Source organism: Nilaparvata lugens, chromosome 7, assembly GCF_014356525.2.
Source record: "Nilaparvata lugens isolate BPH chromosome 7, ASM1435652v1, whole genome shotgun sequence".
NCBI lineage: Eukaryota > Metazoa > Arthropoda > Insecta > Hemiptera > Delphacidae > Nilaparvata > Nilaparvata lugens.
This window is the reverse complement of record NC_052510.1, coordinates 61,372,933-61,400,925: the sequence shown is the minus strand read 5'-3', so window position 1 is coordinate 61,400,925 and position 27,993 is coordinate 61,372,933. Positions and strand designations below refer to the sequence as shown.

At 36.2% G+C, this 27,993-nt stretch overlaps 1 protein-coding gene across 1 annotated transcript in view; it reads left to right on the top strand.

Moving 5' to 3' along the window:
* Positions 1-27,873, top strand: part of LOC111055862 (nuclear pore complex protein Nup98-Nup96) — a 69,774-nt gene extending 41,901 nt beyond the window's left edge. Inside the window, 12 exon segments of the mRNA XM_039432003.1 lie at positions 450-568; positions 604-665; positions 2,113-2,311; positions 5,164-5,395; positions 7,303-7,511; positions 9,998-10,141; positions 10,944-11,107; positions 13,105-13,409; positions 14,627-14,789; positions 17,034-17,131; positions 20,214-20,454; positions 24,735-27,873. Of these exon segments, the coding sequence (XP_039287937.1) occupies positions 450-568; positions 604-665; positions 2,113-2,311; positions 5,164-5,395; positions 7,303-7,511; positions 9,998-10,141; positions 10,944-11,107; positions 13,105-13,409; positions 14,627-14,789; positions 17,034-17,131; positions 20,214-20,454; positions 24,735-24,927 (2,129 nt within the window). The 3' untranslated portion in view covers positions 24,928-27,873.
* The last annotated feature ends 120 nt before the right edge of the window (positions 27,874-27,993 follow it).

Below are 27,993 nucleotides of genomic sequence, written 5' to 3'. Positions count from 1 at the left end.
ATTTAAACGTCGACGACGACTACGTCCCGTTTCGGAAAGCCAATTTTCTGACTCCACCTGTTTAAAGTCTAGAACTTAGCTGAATCCCGAGCTCGGAAACCGACCCTTAGTGCCGGTTGCACAACAGCCTGTTAAATTTTAACCGTGATTAATTCCACGAGAACCAATCAGAGAAGCCGTCTTTTCAAAAACGCCATCTCTGATTGGTTCTCGTGAAATTAATCACGGTTAAAATTCAACCAGCTGTTGTGCAACCGGGCCTTAATTTTCAATAAAGTGAGGTTAGGAATAATTGAAGTGAAATATCGTGAATATTAGTGAGAACACGTTAAAATTTGTTGAAAAATTAGTAAATTCTTGTTTGAAATCTTCAGTTTTTTAATGCTTTTTTGTACTCTGTAACTGTGTGTTTTCTCAACACTGATTCTATCTGTCTGTTGTGTTGGTAGTACGAGACCTGTTACCTGTGGCGACGGCGGCAGTTGGCAAGCCTGTTGTGGGTGCAGGGGGTGGAGTCCCCTGCTGGCAGGTCCCCCTCCACCCGTGGTCCAGCCCCAAAGCCTGGTCCTAAAACTGATGAGTCGAGTTGTGCCCTGGTCACAGTCACTGGCCCATAAACAGCAGGCGCACTGTCTCAGCGAGTTCTCCGTGTTTATGGGCAGGAGGTCAGTCAATTTGTATTTTATTCATTCATTTATTTTTATTTATTTACATATTTCATTGCATCCACTGACCTCCTGTAAAAGGGGTGTGTGGATTTGTCATGTCTCTAAACAATCATGAAATGATATCCATTCATAAAATAGTAGTTTATACAACGGTTTTACAGTGAGAGTCTTCAAATGAGAATCAGTCTTGAGATCCTCTTTGTTTTGTGTTTCATTAACTTAAAAACACATAATCAAGATTGCCATTTGTAAGAATAGTGTCACACCTCAATATTATTGGGTCAAATGAAAGGCGACACAACTCAATTCCCACTTCAAAAGGTAAGTGTCACAATTGAATAAGTGGGCCAAAAGATAGGTGACGCAAATCAATTGTTGCCGTAAAAGATAAAATGACACATTTTTATATGCCAATTCATTAATGCAATGCTCTTTTTGACCTACCTTTTGAGGTGTACCACTTCGTTTCGTTTAAAGCGGTAATTGAGTGACAGATGAGCGAAGTCAATTATTGCGAGAGAATCAACGGGCTGTTTCTTTCACAAATTTTTATATTTGAATAAACAGAAGTCTAAATTTTATGCTGTTGTGTTAGATATGTTTCTGTTGCTGTATTTAGTTTTCTGCTCATTATTACCATTCATTCCTTTCTTTGTATTCAATAACATTAATTTCTACTTTTCAAGTATACTCTTTGGCTCGGTTGCCCAAAAGCCTGTTGAATTTTAACCGTGATTAAATGGCAAGATAATCGATCAGAGAAACCTCCAAACTTAACCTTCTCTTATTGGTTCTCGTGCCATTTGAACACGGTTAAAATTCAACAGGCTCTTGTGCAACCGGGTCTTGAAGTTCTACTTCCCCGTGAGTATCTGTCCTTATGGGCAGAGTAAGAATACTGTGGGTTTTTATAAGCGTTAACACATCGACGTAGTGTTGTTCCAATGGTATTTTCTTCTGCATAGCAGAGTAGAAATCAATTAATTAGAAATTAGGGCTTAAGAAAAATCCTTTGTGACTTTCTTGTCTTGTGAAATCACTTGTAGCAGTTAGGTTCAATTTATAATTGCATCCTAAACATCGGATAATCAGACTGAGGATAAGTAAAAAAGAGCAAACTAGGGAAGGTTCTCAACACATATCTCAATCACATTGATAAAATACTGTAATTTTATACAATAGTCACATAAAATATATTTAAAAAAACGTAGTCCGTCAAAAGTACCTTTGCACAAGGGACTGGGGTTAATCAAAGACAAGGAACAATAATATATGAATTTCTGCAGAAATTCATCGACAGAATAGTATGGCCTTTCAAGCAGGTTATGAGTTTGTAGTAAATAAATAAAGTTTTGTTTTGTATTTTTTCTATTGGACTCTCCTGAAACCTCTTATTTTCTATAATTATTCTGTTGTAATGCATTGTTGGAATTTATTGTTGTAGGTTCAGGGTAGGTTGGGCACCTTCGTGCACCTTGCTGAGTCTCAGCTCGCAGAAGCAATCAGCTGCCGGCAGTGGGATGGAATCAGCTGATTTGGGTCAGCTGTTGGCCCCACGTGACGCAGACGACCTCTCGCCCACTGTGCTGCAACGCATACGGCTAAAGGGCGGGCTCGAGGATGATTTAGCCACCGACTTTCAGGTACCAAACTTTTGGGATTTCTCATTCATTTCTATAGGGAAATACTTGATAGTTTTAAGGTCTTTACACACATAGCTAGAAATACGTCTTCGGAAGAAGTAGCTGTCCTATCTGTCTCCCAGATATGACTGGCATTCAACGTTTTGAAAATCTTTCTCTGGAAGAAATAAAGGATCAAGAAGAGGATCAGAAACAAATTGCTAAGGACTTGCAGTATGAAGCAGAGAGATTGGATATTGAAGTTAATAGTCATGCAAAAGATTTACATATGATGAGAGAATACAACGCTCAGAAGGCTGAATTTAGCTCTTCAATTGTGATTGAACAGCTGGAATCAGCCGCTAATGAAAAAGCAAAAATTGTTGCAATGAAAAAGGAAGTGGCTGAAATGTTTCCTCATCAACTAGAGAAATATAGAGTTGACAGAATTAAAGAAATGTCAAACTTTACTGAAGATTTGGAAGAACTATGCAACTTATTTTTGAACGCGCCAAAAAACTATGAATCTGTGGCGTTATCGAAAAAGTTACAAGATGTGGTGCAAATGCAAAAATCGATCAAGATGGAACTGACAGGCATAGCATCAGATCTTGCTGCTATGAAAGAGAAGTTCTCATTGGATTTGCCCATCCAAACAGGCAAAATTATCGAACTGAGGAACTCTCTAGCCGAAGTGGAGAAAACGAAAGAGAAACATTCTTCAATAAGTGAGAAATTGAAGCAGGAGGACGAATCAATCAACCGAATTTTGGAAGGTTTGAAACAAGAAATCATGCAATTGAAGAATCATCAAAATCAAATTTAAAGATTCTCTCATTTGCACTAACTAGTGCCTATTTGTTTTAATAACCAAAGACTTGCCTAGTATTAATTGCAATTTAAATAGAGGCCAACTCTATAGCTTTTCAACATTTTTTTATAGAATAGATCTAAGATTTGAAAACCTTCTATCTGAAATTGGAAAAGGTTGGAATTTTTATTTACGTGACTAATTTTGATTTGCATAACAAAATCATGAAACAAGTTGTTGGAAAGATGCGTAAATGAATTTTTCTCCATAGAATTTTGTATGTCAAATAGTTGAATTTTGAATCCAAGCTACAATTCTGTCCCGTTCTCACCAGCGTAGCGTATCTTTCAATATTGGGAAATTGGACAGCTACGTCTTCCTGGCGTAGACGTATTTCTAGCATAGCTAGGTGTGTAATGACCTTAATTATTATGAAGGGTGTTTCTGAATATAAATGAATCTGTTTCTAGACCGACAAACTTCCTGGGGTGTTTCCTTTCATCAAAATAAAGGGAAAAGTTTCAATAAACATGGGTCCTAAGATGCTTTGTTATCAAGATAATGATGGGGAAGATTTTACATTTTTCTTGAAGTTTTCAATGTTATAATTTTGTGGCGGCCTCTTGAGGGTACTTGAGTCACAGTATACATACAGTATGGAAACTTGGCTAGTACCCTGACGCAAAAATCCGCCATCTTGTTAGGAAGCGCCGCATTGTAATAGTATTGATGGTAGGTTCGGATCACTTTAATGATCCGGATCAATTGATCTCGTTCACTGCCACGAGCCAATCAGAAGACCAGGATTGGAACTTCCTAAGGTCACGTGACGTGTCTAGTATTTGCGTCATGTAAAAAGCATTGGTTAGATAGGCGTTTGATTACAAGTTTCCATTCTATACCTATTCTGTGCTTGAGTGTTCTATTCTCATGTAAAATCAGCTGGAAAATCCAATGGATCCACTTAGAAGTTTGTAACTTCAATGATTGATTGATTGATATAGTGTGCAAAATATGCTAAAAAACTTGATTATCCAACTTCAAAGGAATAGAAATAAGTCACCTTATTGTTAACCGGTATTTTGTATTATGTAATATTGTAGAGAATTAAAATTTTGGTGACAAAAATATTAAGTAACTTTTACGTCTAGAACGCACTCAAACCACATGAATAAAAAATGTCGGGTGTGGTGTGAGCGATTTCAAGTGCATGTTAGATTATGCATAAGCCGAAAGTAAAAATCTGGAAAGTGCCATTGAAACACGTATGTGTATATATATTACTTATGCATATTATAAATGGTATATTGGCTTGTCTTATACTCAATCCTGGGGTCCCCAAGACGTAAAAAAACATTGTAGCTGCTCACACTGAACGCAACTAGGAAGTGCAAGCCTCCAGTGTGAGTGTTCCTATTTCTCTTTCCATAGTTTGTTTCTCATCTGCGCTCTTGGTCATACATAATCAAGCGTGTACTTGCATATATTATGCATTCAATGTGAACACACCCTTAAAGGAGACAAGACAGTAGAAAAAAGAAGCCTATTTGAAAAGATTGCTGAAACCTTGAACGATTTTTGTAACTTTATAGGTGCGTACAGATTACGCGCCGCGAACGTGTTGCTCGTGTTCGCGGCGCGTAAATCTGTAAACCTTATCACTACCTCTGTAAACAAAGCCGTAGTGCATTCGTGTGACGTCAGCACAGGTAGGGCTCCTACACCAATAAAAACACTAGCTGATATAGATCAGCTGAAATCAACGAATTTTCTTTGGTGTAACCAATAAAAATCAATTATGTTTTATTTTTAAAAAATATTTGTTTTATATTCGAAAAAATCAACGTGTTCTTGTATCGACTCCTGCCCGCAATAAGGTCACTACCTCCGTAAACGGAGGTAGTGATCTTATTGGGCGCAGGAGTCGATACAAGAACACGTTGATTTTTTTCGAAACGTTGAACGATTTTTGTGACGTTGGTCGACCTTACAGGAGTCGATAGAATAACACATTGATATTTTCGACAATGATCGATTTTTATGGCTTTGATCTACTTTGCAGGAATCGATAATCGAGCACATGGAGGTGGCTCTGTTGCACTCGATAGTTGGCGACGAAGACGGCTGTCCTGTGTTCGCGCCGAGCGCGGGCAACGACGAACTGCACGCGCAGTGCGCGTGTGCATCTGCCGCGCATGCCGCGAACAACGCCAGTGCTCAGACGACGGCCATCTGGGAGTTGTGTGTGGCGCTGTGGGGCGATCTGGAGGTGTATGACAGCGAGGAGGGTGAAGGTAATGGTAATTTTCTCTTTTAATAATGATAAATATTCTTCTCAATATTATTTTGTCTTCTAAAGCAAACACACACAACAACAGACGGTATTGAAAAACCAGATTGCAACAGAAAAAAATATCTTACTAGTGCCCGGTTGTAGAGTTGTCACATAAAGTTAAAATCAGGCAGTTAACTCATTTACGAAGCCATAACTCCACTTCCGTTGCACAGATGTCAAAGTAAAATATAGCTCCCATAAAACTAAAAACGCCCAATTAGACACATGATTTCGTTGCACATTCGTAAGAAAGAGCTTATTTTTGTCTCCAATTGCTAAAAACGGTCAGTTAAGTTATGGGCCCGAAGTCGTGCTCTTAAATTCAATATCTACTCCCGCCAAATGCATTTTGGAGGTTGTGATAGCTTTTTTTTTGAAAGATGTTTATGAAAAACCATCTGTATATAAGTTTTTTTGAGTTGTTTATAAGCTCCAAATTGCTATGGCACCAAATAAATATGGTGAGAAGTATCGCCAAAAGCCAAGAGTCGCCATATGGTTTATCAATTTTATGTGAGGTCTTTTAGGTCTGTTCACAGTGATGTCGATTGAAACTTTGCCCGATGCCAAGACAATTGGGTCATATGAATAAAGTTGAGCATTTGCTTATACTTCTAAAATATGGAGCATTTGCTTCATTTTCTATGAATAAACGTGAGCAAAACCTTTTGCTCATGCTCATCAAAAAAATAGTTTGAGCATTTGCTCAACTTTTGAAGCAAATGCTTCAAAAAAAGGTGAGTCTAGTCTAGAGTAGCTTATCACCTTTTGCTCATAGTAAAATGGCTCAACTAATTCATATGAGGAAGAGGAAACTATACCAGATACGATCACAACCAATAGTTGAAAACTATAAAACTCTTTTTAGATTCAACCATGATATATATCACCATTATCCCTACAAAAGAATAAATCCAAAAGATAGCCATCACAAAATAGGAAATAGGCATTTAAGAAGATGAGAGTGTAGACGATTATAAGAAGGCTATTGATATTATAGGAATATGCTGAAGATTATTATAGAGATGACATTTTTTCACGCTATTATTTCAAAATTCTAAACTCAACTAACCTAAAACTCTTTTCATAAATAGAAAACTGAGCAGACGACGCAAACACAAGCGGTGCACCCTACTTGCATATTTAGCGCTTCCGTGAGCTATAAAAACAAAGTAAGGCTACAAAAGCGAATCAACTGATGAAAAATCTTTAAAATACGTGAGCATTTGCTCCAGAGTTCAGGAGTTCAGGAGCATAAGGTAAAGCTTATTCATATAAAAATGAGCAATTGCTTTTGCTTCTACTTTTTGCTCATGAGCAAAACCTAATGCTTCATGCTCTTGCTCATGAGCATTTGCTCTGGTTTTATTCATATGGGCCATTGGTTGGATAGAAGCATGTACGGAAAAAAGTGAATAGAGCTGCAGTGTGACTTATGTGTGATGCTAATTCGAGATATAGCTAAATGGGCTAGCAAACGACTGTGCAACGACCAACCATTTATGTCAGTGATTTTTAACTATGTCTCACATAGCTATGTTTGATTTTATGTGACGACTCTGCAACCCGGCATAGGTGTTCGAATGTTATAACGCACACAGACTTCCCGCATATTTCTGCATGAAGACGTTTGATTTTTCTCAATCTGTCTGCATACGTCCGTCTCCGTCTGCTACTGTGTGAGCTCATCTTGATATGGAAGATATTATATAGCCTCTGTGAATGAGTATCTCTCATAATAATAATACTGAGGGTGATGCCCACATAAGCTCTTAGGCTTGTGCGTGGGTAACGAGTGAGAAGGATGATGATGATGAGAGATGACGACTACTTTTAAGGTTTCAATACTTTTATTTATTTATTCAGGGAGCTACTGGGCATCGCAGGAGCGCAAACGAGCGGTGAGCGCGTGGCTGGAGAACTGCGCTCAAGGTCAGATCAAGGACGAGTTGGGCAGATGCAGCGACAATGTGCCGCGCACCCTCTTCACGCATCTCACCGCGCATCAGCTGATCGACGCCTGCCAAACGGCACAGGACAACCGCGAGCACTTTATGTCGCTGCTGCTCTCACAGGTACTACTTATTCAATATTAATTACAATACGCGTCCCGTAGCTTTGCCTCCGTGGCTTTGAAACGGCATATAGGCAAGGCATGGTTCGCGGGGTAATATGCAGGTCTTAGCAAAAGTATTCGACTCGACCGTCTCTATAGATGAAGTATGCTCCCTACACACAGCGCACAGAGATTCTTCATGAATGAGAGAGTTGCAACGTATCACCAACAATGGAAACAGCATGTTGAACGAATGTTTTGGAAAGGTTTTCAGATTTTTATTAAAAAAAGAGTTGCTGTCCATTTGCGCTTACTCAGTGGAGGAATATAGAAATTATTATAAACCTCAAAATGGAGGTTTACGTAGGTAGATGATAACATTTTATGTTTGACTAATGAAAAATTGACATATCCTTATACCCCTTTATCAGGTGGTCAGTGGATGAAAATAAATAAATAAAAAAATAAATAAATGTCAGCTGATAGGCTGTGTTATGCTAAAAGGACTTTTAAGTTTAAAAGGATGCAACACGTTGCTTCTGAGTAGATACTAAAAAACATCTGTTGCTTATGGAAGGATACATTTAAGCTCCTTGTGTATCTTTTTGGATGTAACACGTTGCTTTTGAGAAGATACAAAAGAGCATCTATTGCTTATGGAAAGATAAATTAAGGCTGTGCAAAGGCTAAAAATAAACTTTCTACTCGTGATATTTTTCAAAGTTTTTCGATTTGTATATCATCAATCTGTCAAAATGAAAAAGTTTTCTCAGGAAAACATTTTTTCTGATCATTACTTTCTGAGATATGAGCGCCTATGTTTAAATTTTTGGGACAAAACATTTCAAATTCGGTAAGAGATAAATCCATGAGATTTAGAGGATAGATTATTCTTGGTATTGTTGATCTAGGAAAACAAAAATTTTCTGAAAATATCCATTTTTTAGACAGTTATTTAATTTACTAAAAATAACTTTTAGTTGAGTTATTTTTGGTAAATTAAATAACTTTTTCAAAAATTGATATTTTCAGAAAATTTTTGTTTTACTAGGTCAACAATACCAAGAATAATCTATCCTCTAAATCTCATGGATTTATCTCTTACCGAATTTGAAATGTTCTGTCCCAAAAATTCAAACTTCAGGCGCTCATATCTCAAGTAATGATCGGAAAAAAATGTTTTCCTGAGAGAACTTTTTCATTTTGATAGCTTGATGATATACAAATCGAAAAAATATCACGAGTAGAAAGTTTATTTTTAGCCTTTGCACAGCCTTAAAGCTCCTTGACTATTTTTTCGGATGCAACACGTTGCTTTTGAGAAGATACACAAGAGCATCTTATGTTGCTTATGGGAAGATACATTTTCAAAAATGTTCGATGAATGTGAACGGGTATGAAAAGATACATTCAAGCTCCTTGTCTATTTTTTCGGATGCAACACGTTGCTTTTGAGAAGATACAAAAGAGCATCTTATGTTGCTTATGGAAAGATACATTTTCTAAAATGTTCGATGAATTTGAACCGGTATGGAAGATACATTTAAGCTCCTTGTCTATCTTTTCGGATGCAACACGTTGCTTTAGAGAAGATACAGAAGAGCATCTTATGTTGCTTATAGAAAGATACATTTTCAAAAATGTTCGTTGTTTTTGAACGGATAGTACATTGTAGTCTAGTGAGTGGCCTTCCGCCGATAGGCTAAGCTTCAGGACCCGGACTGTAAGCCAACATAGGGCTGTTTGCACAGTGACAGTTTAAACTAAATTTCATTTTAAACTGGATTAATCCATATTAAGTATCGTTTGATATAATGTGGCTCATTTTGAGTTTAAGCCACCAGCTGATTGAATTCAGTTTAAGCTTTGACTGTGCAAACGGTCCATAGTATTGTAACTTGATAAATGAGATGATCTAAGTAATATCATAGAGAATCAATAGCATAAGTAGATATCCCATGGCATAGGGAATTTATGTCGAAACTTTTTCTGTTATCTCAAGCCGATTACTGTTGATTATTGTCAATTTTTACTGTTTTGTTGGGGTGATAGTGTATGAACGGCACAATTCGAGAGCGTCACACAGCTGCATAGAAAAGAACTATGTGAACTATCGGCATGGGATAACAGTAAAACTTGCGACATAAACACCCTATACAATGGGATATCTACTATGCTATCGTTTCTCTATGGTAATATTATTCCATTATTGTCGATATTGTGCTTATTGTAAGTCTGCTCAAGGCTATCGATTTCGATGTATTCTTTTCGAGTTAGGCTCCTCACTTCTTACATTTGTTATATATGTTTCTTTGTTCAAATGAGCAACCACTTCAAATAAACAAAAATTAGTATCAGTATGCAATGGGTCTTGCAAGACCTGGCAATACATTTGTCATTTGTGATAGAGAATCAATCAATAAAAAATATAGTTCATTGTGAATTTTGTTAATTAATTTCTTCATCGCATCATTATCTTTACCTGTGTGATCTATTTAATTTAAGGTGGGATGCAGCGCGGCAGTGCAAACGTTGGCCTCTCAACAGCTGGCTCAGTGGACGGAGACACGCGCTGACGAATTGATCGACGTCGATCGTCTTAAGTTGGTGCAACTGGTTGCTGGAGTGCCCCTCTTGATGGCAACCAAGGTAAGTCACCTGTATTCTAGAGACTCATTCAAAAATATAGCATGAATTATTTTTTTCAATCGGATCAAATCTAGTTTTAATCGATGACAACATGTTTACAAATATCGAATACAAATCAAATCTAGCTCTAATCAATGACAGCATATTTACAAATAATAAATTGAATAAATATATAAATTGAGCTTGTTTCTTTGAAGGTTCATCGGTGAAAGGCGTCAAGTTGAACTTTTGAACTTCCTATCAGGTTTATTCTCATATAAATTATAGTTTCAGATTCATATCCTAATCTGCATATCTTGCACAATTTGATCAATAATTTGACTTATTTTCTTAGCAACACCAATGTTTATCATCAAATGCTGCCAACTGCCATTATAACGTGGACCTCAATATACTTTCAACGATAGAGGAAAGATAACATAACAATATATCGCATGGTATAGGGCATTTATGTTCCAAATTTCACTGTTAACTCAAGCCGATAGTTCTAGTAGTTCTTTTTCGTGAAGATATGTGATGCTGGTAGTCTCTCATTCATACCGTACTGTGTCGTTCTTACACTCTCTCACCTGGCCAAAACATCAATAATAGACAGTGGTCAACCATTAACTCAAGCCGAAAGTCCTAGTAGTTCTTTTTCGTGAAGCAATGTGGTTGACGGTAAAGCCGAGACCGCTTTAACCAAGTTACACTGTAGTTTATTGTTGAAACTTACGCAGTAATGATTGAATGTGTGTGCTTTGAGGTATCCTTTTGTATGTTGTAGCTTGTGGCTGAATTTGATTTTTTTGTTGTGATTTAGGGCGTGGTGAACGTGTTTGAGGGTGTGGACTGGCGCCGGGCGCTGGCCATGCATGTTTGGTACATGTGCGCGCAGTCGGCCTCCCTCACCGATGTCCTCCTCAAGTATGAGGCCGCCTTCCAGGGCGAGGACGGATATGCGGCTAAGCCGTTGCCACATTACAGGTAAATAGTAGTCAACAGTGTTGCTTCACTTCCATTACGAGCTGCTATAATCCAGGCGAAGACTTCAATTGCGTTCTGTTTTTATTACCAACTAATCAATCAATGTATCAAGTAAGCTTATCCATTCATTAACCTCATCTCTCGAGGGTCTAAGACCTGATTGTTATTTTATTTCCTGAAAAGAATTTCAAGGCTGGTGTTGGCGTCGGACCATACAGCTGACCTCATCTCTATAAATTATTTTTTATAATCTGAATTTGATATTGACTTTGATTAAGTTGTATGTAGACGTCAGTTTGAATTTTAGTGCTATTTGTTTCTTAATGAAGCTCCAACCATATTCATTATCAAGAAAATTAAAAACCCTAATATGTATCTTATACTTGATCGTATCAAGAGTAATGTTTATTTTAAATTATCTATCTGTTTGTATTAAGAGAAATGTTTATTTTGAATTATCTATCTCCATTATGTAGTGTTTCAGTTGATGACGAGTCTTTTGCTATAAATCTTCAAAATTATTTGTTTTTTTTTGGATAGAAAAAATCAAAAAGATTTATATTTATTTTGCATATCCTTTCTATGCTCTTAATGTTTTGACTATACTTTTCACTGTATTACAAGTGTAAGGGCATGATCATATATAAGTGCACGTCAGATCATGCATGAGCCGAAAAACAAAATTTGGAAAGTGCCATTGAAACACGTAGTAACTTCTGTAGCTGTTCACACTGAACGCAACCAGCAAGTGCACCCGTTCAGTGTGTGTGTTCCTATGGCTCTTTCCAGATTTTGTTTCTCATCTGCGCGCTTGGTCATGCATAACCGAGCGTGCAAGTGCACATAATATACGTATTCAATGTGTTCACACCCTTGAGTAATTTAGTGAATGTGTAAATAAATCTTAGTATAGATAATCAGGTAATTCAGGATTTATTTCACTCTCATTTTATATCAGCTAGGTACTCGTTCTCAGATTCCATTTTTCTCTTGATTCATTCATTAAATCATCACAAATAGAAACGTTTGTGTGGTATTATCATTCATCCCTTCATCATCACCTGGGCTTAAAAGACTCGTAGAGATTCGCATTTGAAAATAAATCCTATCAGACTACAATCAGTCAAAAGTGACGAGGTTTCTAGGGGTCGAGCTGCAGGATGACTTGAAATGGGGTGATCAGGTGCAGCGTCTCTTGAATAGATATCTGCTATTTTGTTCTTGCTGAGGTGTGTGAGGGGGGCAGTAGGGTATAATAGATCATGGCTATCTCATGTCTGTCATTCGTTACAGTTTGATTTTCTGGGGTGGTTATGACACGCCCTTGGGGTGATTTTCAGGAGGCAGAAAAGGGCTTTGAGAATAATCTTTAACCTCAGTGCCCGAACATCCTGTAGGCCTTATTTTGTGAGAGAGAGTATATTATTAACTTTGCCCGACATGTACTTTCTGGAGATCATCACGTACGTTAGTAAAAATTGGAGGGCATTCTCATCCGTTTTACTTGATCATTCCTACAATACGAGGAGTGGTGGCTCACTCCTCGGTTACCCGGCACATAGACTAACCCTTCTGGAGAAAGGCCCACACTATTGCGCAATATAAATTATAAATAGACTCCCCCATCATTTTAAAGATTTTCCCAACTTTTCAAAGATGACCGGAATGATAAGGAAAGTTCTGTTGAAAAGAGCGCCATACACAGTGGATGAATGTGTGGATGTTTTGAGGGAAGAAAATTACATATCATAGAATTATTACAAAATAAAAATTTCCTTTAAATCAACTGAAATTAATCGATTTCTTCCAGGGGGTGCTCCTAGAGGCAGTGTTTTTCTTTAACTTCTCCTCCTTGCACTATTGTATTTTCTGTGTTTATAATTGATTGTGACGATTCATTGTTGTGAAGCTTGTCTTTTATATGCAACTACTTGAATAAATTGAATTTGATTTGATTTGATTGATTTAAATAAATTTGTTGACTTTGTCCGTTGCAGTTCAGAATGGGAGACCAGTACCTCGAGCGGCACCAGTGACCCAATCTTTGACACGTGTTACCACCTGCTTCGCCTCTACAGCTTCCGTTCACATCCGCTAGAGCGCCTGCTGAACCCGGCCACCCACACTCGCGACCCACTCGACTACAGGCTCAGTTGGCTGCTGATGCGTGTGCTGGATGCCCTGGGATATTCACATCTGTCTCAGTTGGCGCATGCGCAAATCCACACGGCGTTTGCGTTGCAGCTGGAGTCGCACGGACTCTGGCAGTGGGCGGTGTTTGTGTTGTTACATCTCAGTGATGGTATGTGTAGTTATAGTTATAGTGAAGTCCACGTTAGGGTGTAATCACATTGAATACATTGAATATCGAATCATGCATGAGCCGGAAAATAAAATCTGGAAAGTGCTATTGTAACACGTTGTGATCTGCCAATAGTTGCTTACACTGAACGCAACCAGCAAGTGCACGCGTTCAGTGTGAGTGTTCCTATTGCTCTTTACACATTTTGTTTCTCATCTGCGCGCTTGGTCATGCATTACCAAGCTTGCACTTGCACTTGAATTCATTCAATGTGTACGTTCTGAGTACAGTAAATTGTTGCAGTTCCAATCGTAAATTGTTCCATCACGTGACTAGAGCAAAATGTGCCCATGGAACGCCATTTTAAAATAGTTGGTTGAAGCTTTTGGCGCTCAAGTATAAAGTTTATTTACACCAAAATGTGTCGTTTACTAGCTGTTAAGAGCATGGGGACGAAAATCATGTGACCGTGATGTGTGGAGGGCTCTTGTGCGAGAGGCCATTCTCTTCTTTCATACGGTGTTATATTTTGGGGCAATTCAACTCATGCAATACATATATTTAGGATTCGAAAGTGGGCAGTTAGAGTGATGGTGGGTGAATCTATTAGAGCAAGTTGTAGAGACTATTTCAAAGAGTTGAAGATTCTCCCACTACCAGGTGTATATATTTTGGAGGCTCTTTGTTTTATTGATAAGAATAAAGATAGGTTCAATTCAGGAGAGTTTATTCCACTCATACAATACCAGATATAGACAAAACCTCAAAGACGACATTCATAGAACTAGTATGTATGAGAGGGGGGTAAAGAGTGCAGGAATTCGGCTTTATAATTCATTGCCAACACGCATATAGGTTCTTACAGGTGAAAAGTTTAGAATTAAGGTGAGGGAGGAGTTGTTGCAGGTTTAACCTTATTCCAGTGAGAAATTCTTCTTGCATTATGAAATGCAAAGATTGACGACTTAGATTATAATAGACAAATCCGTATACCCCTTTCATAGGTGGTCAGTGGGATGAAAAATGTAAAAAGAGAGGTTAAAGCTCACATCGAGCTGTAAAGCCAGAAGAAGGAGAAGACTATATTTTCACTTTAAAAATTTGAGTCCAATGTCATGTTCAAAATGAAAATTATTTAGGTATTAATATTATATTATTACAGGTATTGTTATCTTTCTCGCTAAAATTATAATAATGTTATAATTTATTTTGTCTAGGTAAGAGACGTAGGAGTGCGGTTGAAGACATGGTGGGACGTCACGTGACGTTGGCGCGACCCGATGAGCTGACTGAGGAGGAGCGATTTGTGTTGGAGAAGCTGCGACTGCCCAAAAAGTGGCTCTTCACCGCCAAGGCCGTCTTGGCAAAGTCCTTCTCAAGGTCAGTTGAAAGCCATTACTTCTAAAAATCAGTTAAAGTTGGATTCAGTTTAATGCTGCATCCACATGTTAGCCCAATTTCTCAAGGTCAGTTGAAAGCCATTACTTCTCAAGATCAGTTAAAGCAAGGTCTATAAATATACAGGTCATGACACAATCCCGTGATGCATTGCAAAATCGCCATTTTATGGTGTTCTAGTTCACCAATTTTCAAATTTATCAGCTGTTATCATTATAGATAGAACAACATGATGAGTTATTTTGTTATATTGTTCAAGTGATATTGCTTGGCTTTGAATTGTAAAATAAATTGTTCCGACAGAATAATAATATTTAGATTCCAACTAGGAACTGAATTGTTGATTTTTAGATTTAATTGATCAGGAACTTAAAACTCTTTTTGAAGTTGGCCTTGCATATTTCTGTCTTGTCCCAATGCCTTATGAATCATAATACTTAAGATACGAGAATAAGAACAATATTTTGTTCCACATGTTAGCCTATTTTCTCAAGGTCAGTTGAAAGCCATTACTTCAAAAGATCAGTTAAAGTTGGATTCAGTTAAAACATGTTGGATTCAATTGCTCGTTTTGGAAGCAAATATTCGTCAACTGAATGTCATCTACCGTCAACATGGATGTCGATGTTGATGATGCTCTTCTTGCTTATCCTGCTTTTGTAAATAAACCTGACTAACTCTATGTACCCCGCACAATAACTGTATATAGGACATGAAAACCCCTAGAATTTCAACTTCAATTGATTAAAAATAAATATTTGTAGAAATTTTCAAAACATTAAAAGATTTCAGATTATCTAAATTCGGGAGAGAAATAGTACAAGGAGTATCCTTAGTTTTTCTCTCCCATTCAGTGCTTTTTTTTATAAAAATTAGAATAATAAAATAAATGTAATTCAGTAACCTGGACGGGACTGGTTATTATCTAGTTTTCATCAAGATTTGAATTTATCAAATGAGCTTCTTTAAAATATTAAAAGTGATTAATATTTTATAACTTTACGATCATGTAGGCCTACAGACTGTAAGAAAATAAAAATCTACAAATCAACTTAACCTCAATGTAGATCCAAATCCAAAAACAAACAACTAAATTATACAAGCACCAAGCCGAATTTGTGGATGAGGGAAAGTTTGCCTTTTGCCGAACATTCTTGATGATGCACTTCTTGCTTATCCTGCTTTTATAAATAAACCAAACTAACCCTATGAAACCCCGCTCAATAACTGTATATAGGACATGAAAAGCCCTGGAATTTCAACTTCAATTGATTAAAAATGAATATTTGTAGGAATTTTTAAAACATTTAAAGAATTCAGATTATAATTCAGTAACCTGGACGGGACTGGTTATTATCTAGTTTTCATCAAGATTTGAATTTATCAAATTAGCTTCTTTAAAATATTAAAAGTGATTAATATTTTATAACTTGACGATCATGTAGGCCTACAGGCTGTAAGAAAATAAAAATCTCATCTACAAATCAACTTAACCTCAATGTAGATCCAAATCCAAAAACAAACAACTAAATTATACAAGCACCAAGCCGAATTTGTGGATGAGGGAAAGTTCGCCTTTTGCCGAACATTCGTCCACTTTGGTGTGAGCAAAAGACCGACTCTTAACGGGAAACAACGAGCACGAATGTTCGCTGCTTGCCGAATAGACAAACATCCATCCACACTACTCGTGATTCGGCGAGTATGCACGGTGTTAGCCAAATGTGTGGATGAGAGAAAGTTCGCCTTTTGCCGAACATTCGTCCACTTTGATGTGAGCAAAAGACCACACTCAACGGGAAACAACGAGCACGAATGTTCGCTGCTTGCCGAATAGACAAACATCCATCCACACTACTCGTGATTCGGCGAGTATGCTCGGTGTTCGCCGAATGCCGCATGTCTGGAGCCGGCTGAAACAACGAGCACGAATGTTCGCTGCTTGCTAAATAGACAAACATCCATCCACACTACTCGCGATTCGGCGAGTCGCTGCTCGGTGTTTGCCGAATGACGCATGTCTGGAGTTGGCTTAAATGTGTGTACACATATGTTCATCACGCCCTGTCGTTATTGGCCAGCTGCATAGTTCTACATAGTCTTTAAACAATTTGGCAAAGTACGGTTTACGGTAGTTGGAATAAGAAGGAAAATTTATGAGTTTCAGATGTGATTGAGATGTCTGTAATCAAATAAATCTAACGTGAGTTTTCGTGTATTTTTCAGACACGAGGATGAAGCTATCTTCCTCCTGGAAGCCGAGGACTGGAATCAAAGCCACGAGGTGATAATGCAACACATTGCTGCCAAGGCTATTATCAACGGTCAGTCAATTCATATTTTGTTTTCTTCAATAAAAACTCTATGATTAAATTTTTAGTTTTAAAATATAACAAATTTTTTATTATCCTAATATATTGGACAGCTAATGTATCTATTATTATTCCAACTAATGGACAATTAAATTTATTTGTAGGGAGTTTCAAAATGTTCTTCGGGGCTACGAAAATTCACTACAGGTAGGCTATTCCACTTACCTAAATGAAAGTTTTACGTGCAGATGCGGGGATTCAAACAGTTTTTTAACATCTATAAGGGCCGGTTTCCGAGTTCGGGATTTAGCTAAGTTCTAGACTTTAACTGGCTTTAAACTCTGGAGTCAGGAAATTGGCTTTCCGAGCCAGGGCGTTAACGTAGTTGAGGACTTAGATAGACTGGAGTTTAGAGATCTCGTTAGACCCTGGAGTTTATAATTTCGCTTTCTGGGTGAAGGACTTATAAGTCCAGGACTTGAACTGGATTCTCGCCTCTTTCCGAGTCGAGGATTTATCAAAAATGGTCAAGTCCAGAACTTGAAACAGCGTAATTTTAAACCCTCGACTGGGGTAGGGTTTAAATTCAAGTTCTAGACTTAACTGAGCAAACACAATTCAGTTATTATTTTGGAATAGATAAAAAGCCAAAATAGATGTCATGCAATACCTAAATTATTTGGATTAGTCCATCTAAATTAATAATTTATAGTTTGCAAGTTCATTTTGGAATAAAATTGTATCAGAATTATGTGTAAAAAACTAACCTCATTTTACGACTGTGACATAACCTAAAAAATGTTCAAGCAAAATAATACAAGGATTGCCTTGGAATTTATATTCCAATCTGAATGTCATTAATCAATGTCGTATTCAACATATTAATAATAATAATAACAACACTTATAAATTATTATTCCAGTTTTTTTTTCAAAACAAATACGTTTTCAAACTCAATAGCCTAATTAAATTTGTATTCCAAATTCACTGGTTAGGATCAATGATCAATAATAGCATAACGTAAAATGAAATGTTTATTAATTTACATTTCAAAGGTTTTGCTTTGAATAGGCCTACAAAGAAATCGAAACTTATTTTTACAAAATAGTTTTTAGAGCATTCTCATTTGAATTGTCCCGCTGTAATCAGCTGTTTCCGTTTTGCTATAATGCCAACAATACAACAGAAAAATATTGTGAATTTCCCTCATGTTTACTGCGTTAAAGTCCTGGACTCAAATAAGTCGAGAACTTGATAGACTCTGGAGTATAGAAGATAAAATCGTGACTCAGAAAGTCAATTTAGACCCGAGAGCTTATTTTAGTCCTGGACTCTGTAAGTCCAGAACTTATAGATCCCGAGCTCGGAAACCGGCCCTAAATGTTAAATTTGTACTCCTTTGGTGACGAGCCATACTTTAACACGAAAGTCTAGCTCTTACCAAACACGTCCCTTTCGATAGAGTTGACCGCATTGACTATGCGATCCTTCAGCTCAGCTATATCGTTGGGCATTGGTGGGGTGTAGACCTTGTCGTTCACATAGGCTAGCCCCCAGAGAAAGAAGTCACATGGTATGAGGTCTGGTGATCTTGATGGCCACAGCAAAAGTTGTTGGTCTTCCTTAGACGCGCGTCCTATCTAGCGTCGAGGCAGTGTTGTGTTAAGATACCGTTGAACCTCGTTATGAAAATGGGCAGGACAACCGTCTTGCTGGAAAATGAAGTCATTTAATAGCTGAGGCATGAGCCATAATTGCAACATGTCCAGGTACGTCATGCCGTTTACTGTCGTTTCTGCAAAATAAAAGAACGGCCCATACACTGCCTCACGAGAGATCGCGCAAAAAACGTTTACTTTCGGAGAATCCCGAACGTGTTCCACATAAGCGTGTGGGTTTTCATTTCCCAAAACTCGCACGTTATGACGATTTACTTTGCCGCTGATATGAAACGTAGCTTCATCGCTGAAAATTATCTTCTCTAGTAAACCTTCATCCAATGAATGGCTTCTCGTGGCAGCCATTCCCAGTACTCGTGGAAAAAACTGTTTAAATTGCTCTCTCGTGCAGTACTTGTTTCATTATTGTTAGTGGAATAGTTTTTTTGTAATGAATTTTCGTAACCCCGAAGAACATTATGAAACCCTCTGTATATTACATTTGTAGGATTAATGGTCAATTAAGGTGTGTACAGATTAAGTGCCACGAACACGTGAATTTGCTTTCCATCAGTTGATGAAAAGCGAAATTCACGTGCTCTTGGCACATTTGTCTGTACGCACCTTTAGACTGTCTTGAATTTCTTTATCCATCACGGACTGCTATATATGTTTCATCAAGTTTCAATAGTAGAATAACGACTTACAGACTTAATTACTTGTGAAAAATATGACAATCATTTGAATGGAATTACCATAAATTGAATTAATTTTGGCTCTCTTTCTACTCCCCCTTCATTAAGATTCACTATACCTACTTGAAATTTCAACTCGAGTCTAAACACAGGCCACAGTGCCCATGTAGGCTCATTCCGTAACCTATAATATGGAAACTTAATAATTAAAGTGCATAATTATTCGTATTTTATATTTTATATTATTCATTATTTTTGTACTTACTGTATTTTTAGAATAAAGAATATTCTTGATTGATTGACTCACTGACCGGAGCATGCTTTCGAAATAATTATTAGGTACATATTCTTCACAATTAATTTAAGTCTGCAATTCGTCATTCTAGTATTAAAACTGATGAATTTTAATAAGTGTCTTTGAAACCGGGCCTTGCACTTTTGTTTTGTATTATCGTGGCAACTAATCATTTTTATTGATCTTCTTCTTTCAGCTCAATCGTTTGATTGGTTGGCAGCCTTCCATCTAAATCTGTCATTGCTACTCCCTTCCATTGTATATAGTTCATACACCCAGATCCTTCGTCATTTGTCTTAAATACTGTAGCAGGGGTCTCCCACCGACCCCGGTGGGTGGGTTATTTATTGATAACTGAACATAAATATGAACTTTTCATTTTCTTTGGTGAGTTTCTTTTATCACCATATTCAGATTTGATTTGAATTGATATGTTTGTGTTGCAGAGCGGTACGACTATATGTGGCGCCTGCTCGAGGCGCTGGTTGGCGCACGTCAGGAGCGCGCGGCGCAGGTTTGCGGCTGGGAGACGCGCGGCGCACTCGTTTGGCACTATCTGCGCGTGGTGGATGAAGTGAACGCTGCACTGGAGCGTCGCAACCCCTATCACCTTGAAAAACTGCAGCCCGAACTGACCAGTCTTTGTCAGCGCATTGTACTCCTGCCTACGCCCACTGCATTGCATAGGTAGGCTCACATTCTCAGTTCGTCAATATTTCAGTTCATCTAGTGTCTATTTTCACCAGTTCTTGAGATACTGGAGGAGTCCTGTCCCACAAGATGTGAAATTATCATTTGATAACTTGATGATAAGGAACTAAACAGTAACGATACTGAAACAAATATTGGAAGTTGAGCCATTTATTAAGTGAAGTTTTCACATCACTTTTTCGTTGCAGGCTGATACACAGTCAGCTAAAACGTTGCACACTAATAGTGAGGTTCACGTTATAATGGCAGTGAAGAAAGATAGGAGAAAAACGTTGCCAAGTCTCTCCATTTTGCCACTGAGTGTACACCGCTGTTACTCAATTCCCATTAAATTTGATTTAATAATAATTATTATTATTTCCTTAATTAAATAGTCAATTTAATGTCAAATTAATCAAAAAAAAATTTTTTCCCATAATTTGATTCAAAAATTTGCTTTCATAACTGAGATTAGATTTTTATTTTTATATAAACCTGAAATGGCGGCTAATTTAAAAAGCTGTGATACACCAATCTGAATTTCAAAACAACAGAAATTGAGTTATTTGGAAGGTATTCTATTCCAATTTCTTTTAAAAATAATAGAAAAATAGAAATTCTATTCAAAATAAGTAATTTTAATGTAAATAGTTCAGAAATAACTTTTCAATGTTATTTATACCGGTACAAGTAGGTCTAACCTATACGTGTAGGCTAACTGAAGCATGGATGAAGTCTAGGATGGTTAGTTATCAACTTTTAAAATGTCATTTCAGGTATTTTAATTTGTGTTTCTCATACGGTAATGTCTAAAAATTATTTCATTGTTTCAAAAATACATTTTAAATCAATTATACGACTTGTGTACTAAGTATTTTGATAGAATGGAGAAAAAAATGGCGACTGATAATGAATTGTTAACTTTTTGTCAAAAGTAAAAATAAAATATTCTGTCAAACTGACAACATTGCAAAGCTAGAGAGAGATAGCGCTATCTGTTTTGTTGTATGATAGAAAAAGACAGCAACAGTATCGTCAATCGTACACTGACATTATAACATGGACCTCACTATATAGTGATGTCCACTATAATTTTCAATAAGATTCATATGATTTGTTCCTTTTTTCGACGTTTTTTAACTTTTATGGCTAACATTCTCAGTTCGTCAAGATTCCAGTTCATCAAGTATCTCAATGTCTCAAGTATTATGGCTTGCCTTAGGCAATATTTTTCTGGAGATTTAGTTGGGAGGCTCTAAGGCTAGCTAAACTCACATCAATTTTTGGTCGTACGATCCTTTTAAATTCTATAAGATTGAACGGAACTTGACAAACATCATATGTTTAATCTGGTAGGATTTATAAGGACGGCAAAAAATCGTACGTCCAAAAATCGATGTGTGTATAAGTCTTTGGATCTCAAGCTCATCGAGGACATTTTCTGGTCATTTCTTAAGATACTGAGACAAGTAGGAAGTTGAGACGTTTAGTTCGTCAAGGCCATAGATAAAGGATAAGCATAAGTTGCTATATTTCTTGTATCTGGTCAAGGCTCACTGCCTCGAGTTTTCGTTGCAGGCTCATAGACAGTCAGCTACACCGTTGCACACTATAGTCAACCGCACGAAAATAGTGCGAAAGTACATGCAACGTTGCCAAATAAGAGTTGATCAACGTTGTCCACAGCTAATTATAAAATAAATTTGATTATTGTAATTTTTATAATACACCTGAAGAATTGACAAAGTCTATAGGTGCGGAGCGGTAAGGAGGGAATCATATGCTCCAATTTCCATCGGACTATTTTCGTGAGGATGACTATAGTTGACGAAGCGAAGTGAGGTCTAAGATTCAAGTCGACGGTTTGTCATTTCTCTTAATGTTTAAATGTTTGAATACCTATTTAAATGTTTATATGTTGCGCATTTACGGCGAAACGCGGTAATAGATTTTCATGAAATTTGACAGGTATGTTCCTTTTTTAATTGCGCGTCGACGTATATACAAGGTTTTTGGAAATTTTGCATTTCAAGGATAATATAAAAGGAAAAAGGAGCCTCCTTCATATTAGAGTAAAAATGAGACTTTAGAATTATTCATCATAAATCAGCTGACAAGTGATTACACAGATGTGTGGAGAAGCCAGTCTATTGCTGTATTTCCATAAGGTCTATAGTTTCAATCAGGTACTTGTGGATGAGAATACTGCGTGAGGTCTTCTGATCACAGAACTGCTAGTTAGGAATTAGTGAGAATGGATTATCAAACGTGAAGATTGAGTTTGAGAAAGGTTAGTGGTTAGGTATTGGCTTTTATTGATCAACTAAGATCTCGATAAAGTGGATGTCACTCATTATTTGCATTATGAAGCTCTTGTAGAGATTTTATAATTGAGATTGAATATTCTGTTGGTTCAAAAGATTTGGAAACGGTTTGAAGCTAGAAAAGGAAGGAGCTGTCTGCCTTGTCAGATGACAGACAATGCTAACAAACCGATGTTAATGAGCTGCTGACTTCATTAGATGACTCATTCTATAAAATATGTTCGACTGTATTATCTACAGGGTTTTTTTTAACCCTACTACTGGCGGTTGATATTGTCTGAACTGGCAAGCCGAATTCGACATGTTTGCATAGGTTTATGTGAATAATTGTAAAAATACATCCAAATCACATAAGATGCATGTATCATGCATCATTTTTCTCAGAAAATTCCAAAGAATAATTATATGTGGAAATAAAACTCACCAAAAAAATAATTTTATGTCATATGATCCAATATTCGAAATTTGAAATCCATTTGATGGGTAGATAGTTATTGCAATATAAATAATTATGTTGATGACAATATTATTATAAATGAAAGTTAGAATAATTTACTGTTTTTGCTGAAGTTCGTAGAAAAATAAGAAGAGGAAGAAATAGTATATTTCACACCTAGAGCAGTAAATGAGATTTTTCCGGCTCGAAATCGGTTTTCAAAGATTGAGAGCCGGAAAAACATTTTTGCCCGTGGTGCGAACGCTATTTTTCGCCACACACAAAAATAAACAATATAAGAATAGTTGTTTACTAAGCACTTCCGAAAGCAGAAGTGGAAGGTGATAGCTCTAGCAAATCTGAGGTAATCTGAATATCAGGAAATTGTCGAAGTATTTTTATTTTTTATTTTTTTGTCAAAATAACCTAAAAGATGATGTTCAATTATGTGGGAGGTTGAGTTTATACTTTTTTATTCTTTCAAATGACAATAAGATGATATTATTATAATGTTTTAATTTTTGAATAATGAACTCAAATAATGAAAAGTTTTTTGATCAGCTGTTTTTTGATCACCTTTTTTAGTTCCATGTTAGCGGCTGGAAAGGGTCTCTTTCCGGCCTAGGCCGGAAAGAAACCTGTTCTGACGTCAGACGAGAGTCGTCTGCAAACAATGTCTTTCAGATCTACGTAGGGACTGGAAAACAGCTGCTTTCTGTGCAGTGTGGCGAAAAAATAGAATACGATGAAAAGATTGAAAAGAAATGAGAAGTAAAGAAAAGATTCAACGTACACTACTTTTTCAGCATTGTATATTTTCAATTGACTTATAATAATTTTTAGTATCGGGGACCGAGCTTCGCTCTGGAGTACAAGAGCATATAAAAATTTATTACGAAAGAAGAAGTTATAATAATATTCATAGTTCATACAGAAATGTTCTATCTGAACACAGTGAATTGAGATTAATTCCCAGAGGAATGCAAAAATTTCCCTCACAAAGGCCCGGTTGTACAAAAACCGGTTAAATTTTAATCCTGATTAACTTCACGTGAAGCAAATCAGAGAAGACCATTTCAAAAAAATGGATCTACTGGAATTAATCAAGATTGAAAATAACCCGGTTTTTTCCAACCAGCACTAAGTACCTGATTGAATGATTACAAAAGTTCAACAGCTGAGTCATAATTTTGGCACAGTCCCACACACATGAACTCGCTCACTCACTTCCATCATCAACAGACGACGAAATAATTATTATCAGCTGTTTTTTCAAAGATGGATAATAATTATCCTTCTAATGTTATTAAGCTAGTTTTCCCAGGGATGAGACCTAGTGCAATCGAATTTTTATATTATAAACCTACTATGTTCTGAATTTCGTGAGAATAGTTAGAGCCGTTTTCGAGATCCAGTGAAATACAAACATATTAACATCTAAACATATAAACAGAAATTGCTCGTTTAATAGTATAGGATTCTCAATCAATCTAAATATTATTGTGTGTGCTTTTTAGGTTATGTCAAGCTGAAATAGTGAAGAGGATCGCAAACCTGATCTACAGTCTGTTTGTGTTGCAACGCAACGAGGGTGACCTGGAGTCGGTGAGTCGGCTGGCTCGGCTCATTTCAAATCTGCCGCTTCCCGAGGACTACGCCCATCAGGAGATGCGGCAAATGGTCACCTCCTGGCTGGATACCACGCTCTGAACACTTGGCAATTGAAAACTGTGCATTTTCTACCACTATTTTCATTAATTTTTATTGATATTTTCTACATGCAAGCTGGTTCTTCATCGCAGAAGGGCGTTCAACAGAAAACTGTGCATTTTCCGCCACAATATTCATTAATAATCAAAGTTTCATAGATACAATTCAATGGTGACCACATGGCTGGGTTCTACGCTCTGAACACTTGGAAACTAAAAACTGTGCGTTTTCTACCACTATTTTCATTAATTTTAATTGATATTTTCTACAAGGTGGGTTTTCATCGCAGAAGGGCGATCAACTAAAAACTGTAAATTTTTAGCCACAATATTCATTTATTCAAGTTTCATTAATATTCAATTCAATGGTGACCTCATGGCTGGATACTTCGCTCTGAACACTTGCCAACTAAGAACTGTGTATTTTTAGCCACAATATTCGTTAATTCAATTTTTATTAATACAATTCAATGGTGACTTCATGGCTAGATACTACGGTATGAACACTTGACAACTGAAAACTGTACATTTCCATCAAAACTCATTAATTCAAACTGATCTTTCCTACAAACAATGAGGTTTTTCATCGCAGAAGAGCGTCCAATTGAAAACTGATCATTTTCCGCTAATATTTCCATTGATTAAAACTGATATTTTCTACAATGTGGTTTTTCATCGCAGAAGGTCGTGGGATTTTTCAACTTGTTGTGGGTAATACCTATCAAAATACATGAATATCATTGTTTGGAAGCCATAATTTGAAGAGTGTGATTTTAACTCAGCTTGATCGCTCTGAACACCTCCACTGAAAATTGTGCATTTTCTGTCACAGTTTTTATTAATTAAAAGTGATATTTTCTACAAACAAGGTGTTTTTTCATCGCAGAAGGTCGTGGGATTTTTCAACTGTGTGATACAAGATTTAGGAAATCGTATTGTGAACAGCGGAATTGACCTACAGTAGGATAATATCTATAAAAAACATGAATAATATTGTTTTGATACTATAATATGTACATTGGGATTTTAAATGTCGGCTTGTCATGAATGACACCTATCTAAGGACTTGGGAAATGATATTGTTTGGATAACATAAAAGGAACAGTGGATTTACCTACACTTTGATTTGATAATACTCATCAAAATCATTGATAATATTGTTTGAATACCATAATGTGAATAGTGGATTTTATAACTTTGGGCTTGTCGTGAATGATAGATAGCCTACTTATTAAAGGACTTGGGAAATGATTTTGTTTTTGTTTGGATACTAAAATGTGAACAATTTTGAATAGTGCAAATCTAGCTTTTTCTATGGAAACTATAGTTTTTACTGCAGATAGACATGGAAGGTTTTTCTTAACTTTGCATTTTCTTGTGGTGGATACCTATTGAAAGATCTAGGAAATAATTTGTTGGATACCATATATAGTGAACTATTTTCAATAGTGTTTGTTAATTGACATTTTGTATGAATCTGTGAATGTTCATTGCATTGGAAACAGGCCGGGATGAAGTTTATATTGCATTTTCTACTGGATTACTCCTATCAGTAAAATTATTTAATAAAAGCTCACGACATTGTTAACCATACGTGATATAATTCCTCACGTCTGGACTCCCACAAAACAGTGAAAATATAATTCCCATATGTTCTAATGGGATCTTTCATACTCGCTCCGCCAAGCTGGATGAGAATGGTCCAATTAAAACTTATGGGAATTATATTTCCACTGTTGTGTGGGAATACATCTTTATAATATTAATATTTGTGTACAATTGATTGTGATTGATTATCTTTATAAAACTTGAGAATAGGTCTAAATTAAAATGTGAAATCCCATTACTGGCTGTACTAGAGTTGTCTTTAAGTTAAAATTGCATAATTTGAATAATTGTTTTGTTAGTGTTGAAAAAATTTAGTAAGAAATCTGTCAATTTTCCACTATTTATTCGCTATATTTGACTTTGTCGATATAAGAAGTATGATTTCTCATTTAGCTTGATTTAATGTAAACTATGTTGAGTTGCTAGGATTTAATTTATGATTGTTTGAGGATGATTTTAAAACTATTGTATGAGTCAGTGAAATATGATGAAGTGTGTAAAAACTTCAATAAATTGTACTCCAATACGTGAAACTTTGAATTATGAAAATTCAAAGCAATATATGTGATCGTTACTTAGAATTTACTTCAATTTCAAAAACAATACACAGGATATAATATCTACTGTCAACATTTTTCATGTATGTTTATTTGTGGTGAACTCTCTAAATTGATCCAATTTTAAATAATTGAATTAGTTTTACGTGCAGTCAATTATTTTTGTCGTGTTTAAATTTGAAAAGTTTACAAATAATTCACAAGATTTTCTAATGATTGATCATTTCACTTGATATTCATCCAATCTTAGTACTGAAATTATTTATTTCTATATTAGTCAGACATATTTTTATTTTCCAAAAAATTGTTACTTCAATCCCAAAAATATTCTCTTTGAGTATTGAGAACTAGTAAACAATCTACTATCTTTAAGTGATTCAATTGTTGAATTTATTAGCTTAAATATAATTTACTTGGCGTAAATTTTTTGACAGTAGCCTACAGTGTTTTTGTTTTTATTAAAAAAATAAGTTTTGACGCTGATGTAGGCTCAGGCTAGCTCCAGCTGGTTGCCAGTATATGATAATGAGCAATAACTATAATTATTATGTACACATAATGTTTCCATTTTTCTAGCTACAATTTTTCGAAAAAATTAGATTTGTCATAATTTCCACATAAATATAATGTACAGCAGATTTATACAGGATAACTAATGTAAGAATTTCAAATATCCATTGATAGCATTATAATACCACCTACTTATTATTACGCATATATTTTTGTATTGTTTGAAAAGTAATTTGATAATTGAAAAATAAAAGTTACATTGTTTTCTACTCTGTCGGTGAATTTATTTGATTTTACTTGACTTCTAAAGTGCATGACTTTGTTTAATATTATTATTGTATTGTATTTTATGGTATTGCTGTTCTATCTTTGTATGAGGGGATTATTATGGT